Source organism: Bradysia coprophila (assembly GCF_014529535.1).
Source record: "Bradysia coprophila strain Holo2 chromosome X unlocalized genomic scaffold, BU_Bcop_v1 contig_98, whole genome shotgun sequence".
Lineage (NCBI taxonomy): Eukaryota > Metazoa > Arthropoda > Insecta > Diptera > Sciaridae > Bradysia > Bradysia coprophila.
In genome coordinates, this window is record NW_023503371.1 from 1,194,046 (window position 1) to 1,201,773 (window position 7,728).

At 33.7% G+C, this 7,728-nt stretch overlaps 1 protein-coding gene across 1 annotated transcript; it reads left to right on the forward strand.

The window, feature by feature from the left end:
• The first annotated feature begins 6,670 nt into the window (after positions 1-6,670).
• On the forward strand, positions 6,671-7,495 carry LOC119070531. Its single transcript, XM_037174905.1, has one exon. The coding sequence runs from the start codon at positions 6,671-6,673 to the stop codon at positions 7,493-7,495; it is 825 nt and encodes a 274-aa protein (XP_037030800.1).
• The last annotated feature ends 233 nt before the right edge of the window (positions 7,496-7,728 follow it).

The window sequence follows — 7,728 nt, forward strand, 5'->3', positions numbered from 1 at the left end:
GTATACTGGGTATACTCCATCTACGTGTGACCTTTTCATTAGTGCCAAATCTGCCAAATTCAAAATTTTGAAAACGCTCATTCTGAATTCACAATCAGATGTATATCCATAGAAGGATTGCTCTAAAGAGCTAGAGTTTTTTTTATGACTTTGACATCATCATAAGAAGAATCTTGTTTGTCTCATTTAAATATAAAGTCAACTTCATCAATTCGTCCAGATGCTTTTTAGTATTCCACTACGTACCGATACACACTACGAAGGAGTTAGGAGTCGTAGCTTTTTATATCGAGATGTCAATTGTCTTCAATTTACAGGACTAATTTGCACTAAATTCTTTAAAAGGATTTGTTCTAATATTCAATTTAGTGTGGCTTACCTTACCTAGACGTAAATGCATCTGTCATGTTATTTAGAACTGAATTCGCGAGTTGCTAATACCAAGGTTCTGAAAGAACAGGTTAAGGCGAAATCGATAAACGCACTCAGTACAGATTGTGTGTGAAATCAACTTGAAGAAAATGTTTTTTAGGAAAATTCGGAATTTTGTTTTTGTTACGTTGCCTTTTTCATATAAACTTCGTAGCCGCTGAACTCAATTTGTGTGTCACCGTCTTCGTGATCAACTCAGAGTTGTCTTAACCTGGTTCTTTCAGAACCTTGGCTAATACATCAATTAAAATTAACAATCTGATTATGGTGACATCTTCTTTTCGGTTTCAGAAACTTGTATCACAGTTTCATTGCAAAGTTTTGAAAGTGAAAAGCTGGTTCCGACCGTTCCTTGTAAAATCGCCAAAATGTAGGCTCCAAAGAAAGCTATACTGATAATTATTAAAATTGAAAAAGCTATGATTAGCATGTTCAAGCTGTTAAAACAAATTTGTAACAAGGAATTCGGGATCGGCTGCAGTAAGCTATCATCGAAAGCCAAGGGCTTAAGCTATGTTAAGAATTTAATTGTATCAGTGAAAATTTTTGAATCAATTTTCTGTGTATGAGTGTGCAATGTCACCGTTTTCCAAGTATTTATTGAGTCTAGTGCTTCAAAGTGTTTAAAATATAAGAAGGTGGAACTTTTAGAAGACAAAAAAGTTGATGTAGCAGTGTTGGCACATTAGCGAGCTAATTTTTTAGTTTCGTCAAATACGTGACAGACTAGACGTTCGAAAGGTTTACCGATTTTTTCAGATTTTTTTATTGTTTTAGACCGACTTCATTTTGGAGTAAAAAGATTAACAATCAACCCTTAAAAAGCGAAATGTGACGTTAGTACATGCTTCCAAAACCACTGATAAATTGATATCATTTTAGGGGGTATTCTGCGTTTTACGGAAGAAAATGTAACCCTTGACGACGTATAGAAACCTAATGCACAATTTTACCTAAAAATTTCTTTTGTTTAAGCGCAAAGATCAAAAGAAATTTTTGAAATATACTGTGCATTAGGTGTCAATACGTCACTATGTAAATCAAGGGTAGCAACAAAAATTGCGTCATCTGTTCTTCCTCATTTCATCTCAAGAATCTAGTTTCTGGAAAAAATCTCTGAAATTTAAACATTTTCGTCACTTCCAACCCTATTCCCTCAGGATGATGAGCTGGAAAACTGATTTCACCACATTTTCTATTCTTAAGACGGTGAAAAATTGTATTGGCGGAATGATTTCTATACAAATTTAGTCAATTAGAGTGATTTTCGGGGTTGAAATGACCGCATTTGTAAGAAAAAAAAATATCGGTGCCAGACACCGAACGTATCTAATTCAAATTATTGAGCATTTGGGACTTTTTTTAAGGAGTTTTCCCTCTAACTGGAACTAACGGACGAAACAGAAAGTAACAAAGCAAAGCACCAAGCAGGGTAATAGAAAAAGGTAATTTTGGCAGTGTCAAATGTCATTTTTATCTTATAAAATAAAAATGACATTTGACACTGCCAAAATTACCTACTAATTACACTCTTAAAAATGCGGCAAGAGCCAAGATATATTCGAAAAATAGGCACGAACGTTCTTTCAATGAAAATATGATCACTGAAATGTACATTATTTTAACAAATAATCTAACATCACGTTAGCAGTCTCCATACAAATAACTAAATTACGTAACTGAATGTAAATTCTTTAATAAATGTTAAATGAAAACCCTTCGCAGTAACCACTTTTTCGTTTTCAAATTTGCCTCCAATATGGCATCTCACGGCGACTCCTGTCTAATAAGGTAATTCGTGAATTAAAGGAAAATTTTGAACAAGCAGTGGATGGGTACATTTGAAAGGAAAGAAAAAGTGGACTTACTTTTGCTCTATAAGTGATTTAAAATGCTAAAAACTGTCAATCAAGAGTAATTAACTGAACATCAAACAAATACAGAAAATATGGTTAAAAATCATTTAGCACACTCTTTGTAAGGAAATTAAATCGAACAACACACGATAAAATTTAACAAAAAAAAGAAATATTTTAATAGTTCGCAATTATTTACATGAGTTAGATGGAATATTAACGAACAAATAAAAAATTATAAAAAAAGCCTACGCGTTATGCTCGGTAAATAAATAAAAAAAATTCACACGTTTTACGGTTAATTACAATTCAAACATCGACTTAATTAATTATCAATCGATATTTACTGTTAAATGTCGATAATTGTTTTGCAAATAAAATTAATCCAGTCCGAAATGCAACAATAAATAAAAAATGAATTTCCCCAAAAAGTATGACTGGGTGTCGATGTCACTGTCATTTTTAACCGACAAAAAACAATTTCGTACTTCAGCATATTAATTACCTTTATGATTAATTGTGCCGAAAGTCAATGTAAAAGCATAAAACCATTTTCTATACATGTAAGCATACATCAGGCATATTATACAAAGATCATGTCTGATGTGAGTTGAAAAGTTAAGAAAGAAAAAAGTTCGTTCGTATTTATTATTATTTGTTCAATATTGCAAGGACGTCCAGACCACTGAAACTAAATTTTCGTTTCGTAAGGTTTTGTGTTGATGATGGCGTGTGGTTCAAATTTGGCATTAAAGCGGCTCACGATTTGTTAAAATAATATTTGAATTTAATAGAAATATGACTGCAAGTAAAAATTTTATGGACCATCTAAAGTTCAGTTGAACAGCAAGACTTGAATTGTGTAGAACATTTTGGCTTTCTCAGTAATTTCTGTTGGCTATTTAAGTGCAATTTGAGAAGTAAAGTGAGTGGTAGATCGTAATTCTTCTCTCTTGGTACAAATTTTCTGTTTGACTAGTTGCTAGCAGGAAGTTTAATTAATTGAAAATTGGAAAAATAAAACGAATTCCGTTACTATGTACCACAACCGACCGTTCTGTTGTCACACGTGGTTAACTGTCCAACGCTTGGACACACAAGAAAATGTTGAATTCCTTGAATTGTCGGGCTATTACTTTCGTCTCATGATACATACAAAATTCATTGAAAAAAGATAAATTTCCGAAACATACGCATGAATATGTCAAGCATTTTGTGTTGTGTGAAGGTTCCTATTTCGCAAAAGAAAATAATAATTGGAACCGAAAAGTTCGTATATAAATTCAAGAAAACCGGTGGTCTACCCAACAGAGCAATAAAAATATTCTCTTCGGGTCGAAGAACAAGGGTAAAATGGAAAAATGTGACGAGCTTTTTATTGATTCATCGACTTTAACATTCCGGTACTAATTAACCGATTGGAAATATTTAAATGAAGTTAAACATTCAATTTATTCACAAATTAATTTGTTGACCTCCGCTCCCAAAACTTATTACCTCTCGTGTGTTTTATTAGAGTTCATACGAATTTTATTACATTTGGTTCAGGGTTACGGACATGGACAAGCCTACGTCTCGCGATTCAAACATTCGTAGAACCATAAATATTAGCATTGAACTTAATCCTACTTTGTGTATAATACGTTTGATCCAATCAAGATTTATCGGTATCAATATCGGAGGCATCGGACGACGAAAACAATAAGACGAAGACGAAAAAACTGCAATGTTTGTTTTGCTAATTTATGCCAAAAGCGTTTAAAAGCATATGAATGCAAACGATTTATAGAGTGTTACATTCAACCGATACGATAGAAAATTCGCAAGGTCTATGGCTGTCTTCACAAATAAAGACTTTGTTCATTCGAAATTGAATTTCTTGTGGCAAAAGTTTTTTTTTCTGAAGTGAAAAGAAACTAATATTTCAAATTCTGGTGGAATCATACGTTGCAACTTTTTGCTTTAGACGTCTGTTTAAAAGAAAAGAAAAATCAAACACCGAAATCGTTTTGGTATTTTGTGTGCAAACTTTTTAATTATTGTTTTTGATTTCAAAAGGAGCCCAATTACCAATGGTTTAAATAAAGAAAACATTTTACAAATAATGAACAAACGTGTTTTTCATTTATTTTTTTCTACTTACGTTAATATCGTTTTGGCGGTCATGCATTTCATATCAGTTGTTTTTTTACGTAGTTTCATTTTCCATAATTTCGTGCAACATATTCTATTGCGTTTTTGATATATTTCACTTAAAAACATTGAATTGCCATATTATTTTATGAACAATTATTGAACTGTTTCGAGTGATCTGTGTCACGATTACGCAATAAATTTGATTTATCAGTCCCGTTTTTTGCCAATCAAGAAGTCAATTCGATTGATACACTTAATTTATAACCAGCAATTTGTTGCTTGTTGCTGTTTTGGAACATCTATCTAACTTATAATTGTTTTAGCCTTATTAGAAAACTGTCTATTTTATAATAATGAGGCTGAGCCGTAAATTATAGATGGGCAACCTCTTTTTGATGCCCGGAGCCACAACTAGAAAATGTGTAAGCCCTCACGAAAAAAACCTTTTAAAGACGGTTCCCGACCTGAAATCGTTAGACAAAATTCTGTACTTTTTCTAACAAACCTATACAGCCATAACAGTTTAAAATCATTTAAGGTAAATGATGGAGAGTTGACCTAGTGGAAAAGTGATCTTAAGTTGTCCGTGTAAATTTGTATGAAGACAAAATGATCGGTCAACTCACCATCCAATAAACCGCGAGTTGTCCTATGACGTTTGTATATGGGACAATTCACGATTTGTTGAACTTATATGAAATCGGACAACTCACGGTTCACGTAGGTTAACTCTGCATTTTTATTAATTAATTAACTTTGTTAAACGAAATCTTCAATAATTAATAAAATTTATGTTAATTTTGTAAACAAAAGATAAATCTTTCGAATAAAAGTGGTTCCATGTACCATGGTTCCAAAATCGATGAGAAATTCAAGTTCAAAGTTTGGCTTTGTCAATTTAGGTCAACTCTCCATCACCTTAATAATAATTAAACAATTTTTAAAACTATAATATTTGCGGGTATCCTTAACTGAAAATGCCGATGCTGTGCAAATATTTTTTCGAAAATACCCCTTTGCCCGGTAATTTACAAATTATGTCCGTTTGCAGACATGTGGACAAGCACGCTTTTTCGAGCGGCCCACTCATCTCAACTGTAAATAATATTTATAGATAAAATTTGAGACAAGAGAAGAGTTGACCCTACAGTGAACGACATCTCAAATGTCTCACTGTCAAATTTTTCTGAGAATTTTATTGTGTCATTGCAAATTCACAATGACATTCTCTGAAAAAAATGTCAGTGAGACATTTGAGATGTCGTTCACTGTATATATACACAAAGAAGTATTTAAAAAAAAAATTGTGGGCACATCAAGAATGTTAACAGTTCATAGCTAATTTCATTTCACATTTTCGTCATCATTGTCGATAATAGATAAGTAATCGTTACTAAACTACTACTACTACTACTACTACTAAACTGAAAATAGAAAATCTAGGAGATCACAGCGTAAATGTCATTCATTTTGATGCAAGTTTGAGAAAGCATGTCATAATTTCAAGAATGAATTTGCCAAGGTATCGAACAACTGAGATTCAAGCCACATCTGATGCGAACGATCGATGGCTCTATAGAATTGTTAGTCTCCCCTGACAATTTTGTGGAACAACTTTTTTCTAGTTGTCTTTTTATTTTGAAGAGTAATTTACTATTTTTAGATTGATATTATCACGTTCAATGCGAAGAAAGAGGCTGTTGGAATGATTTTTTTTCCTCCATAATTATTCTTCATGTAGACGTACTGTGTGTACTAATAAAAAATACATTCGTCGGGTGATACCTACGAGTGTTTGGTATCATTTGGAAAGTAGAAACCCTTAGTAACGAGGTCTCATAGGTTTTTCGTTTTTTAGTGGCTTTATGGCGGCAGAGGCGCCCTTAGAAGTTCTCCGACGTAGTCAAATTTTCTGCTGTCCAAGAGATTCCAAAACCGAAAACCATATACTGATTTTCAATGTCTAGCGCTTCCACACATTGATCTTTCGACCTTGTGCGTTGTCAAAAAGATCGAACGTGTTGTTTTGCTCTCTTGAAAAATTTCGTAATTTGATAATTAGTCTTGTATCTTTGAAATTGAATTATTTGTCTTTCGATCCAGTAGTTGACCTGTTTTTGAAATTGCTGAAAGTTTCGTTGTTAAATGTGGAATTTGAGCTGAATTTTGGCAAAAAAAGAAGAAATAACGCTCCGTGTACTAACACAACGAAGAACTGCATTGTGCTGAAAGTAATCAATCGAACAATGGCGTCTCAATGTAAGAGCTGTGACAATAAAATTTTGAGCTCAGATTTTATAACATGTGCCGGACTGTGTGGTGAACATTTTCACATTAAATGTGTTGCTGTTACGAAGCCGATGTTAGCTGCCGTGTCGAATTGTCCTAACATACACTGGTATTGTCATGCCTGTAACGATGGCAGCAGAAACATTTCGTCTGTGGTGAATGGGATAAATGAGTCAATTGAACGTTTGTCCAGTTCGTTGTCCAACAACTTGCTTCAGTTCCTGAATGACCTTCAGGTATTAATGGACCGAATTTTTAAGACGATTGGCACCGGAAATGTTATCCAAAACCAAACCAATACTGCTGATTCGCATGATCAGAATTGTCAACGTGAGAATGGATCTGAAGAACGTGATAAGCTCGACAATTGTGGTTACCGTGAAACAAAAGAAATAGATGATGGATTGATCGCGAAATGTGCTAATGGTTCAAATATTGGTACGTCTAATGCTGACCCTGTCGTTCATCCCGTGAAAATGGTCGTTGTTTCAAATATTGGCAAAAGCATCTCCGTTGACTATTTAGCAAATTACTTGGCGGACGAATTGAAGATCGACAAAAGAAAAATTCGTGTGTCGCTCTTGTTGCCGGGTGGTAAAACTGTGGATGACATGAATTTCTTGCAATTCAAAGTGACCGTTCCTGTCGACAAATATGATTTGATAATGAATTCCAGTACGTGGCCTAGCAACGTGCGCATTCGCGATTTCGTCAATAAGCCGAGGATAAACATTGGAGTCTCATTGCAAAATTTCATGGAAAAACGAACCGTAAATTGCTGAACGTTTGTTGGTGTGAAATAAATAAAAAAAAAAAATTTGGGTATGTATCGCAGCGTCTTTCTAAGCACTACAAACCTGCACACTTCCAAATAAATCGTCTGTTTATTGGCGAAATAATTCAACTTTGAGATTAAAAATAAATATTTTTCAACATGCGACATGTCGCGACACAGCTCACTTTTAAAACTCTACGCCAAAAATAAAAAGACAACCAGAAAAAAGTTATTCGGATC

Bases quoted from the DNA above. Each gene is read 5' to 3' on its own strand.
- LOC119070531 (XM_037174905.1), top strand. From the start codon at position 6,671: ATGGCGTCTCAATGTAAGAGCTGTGACAATAAAATTTTGAGCTCAGAT.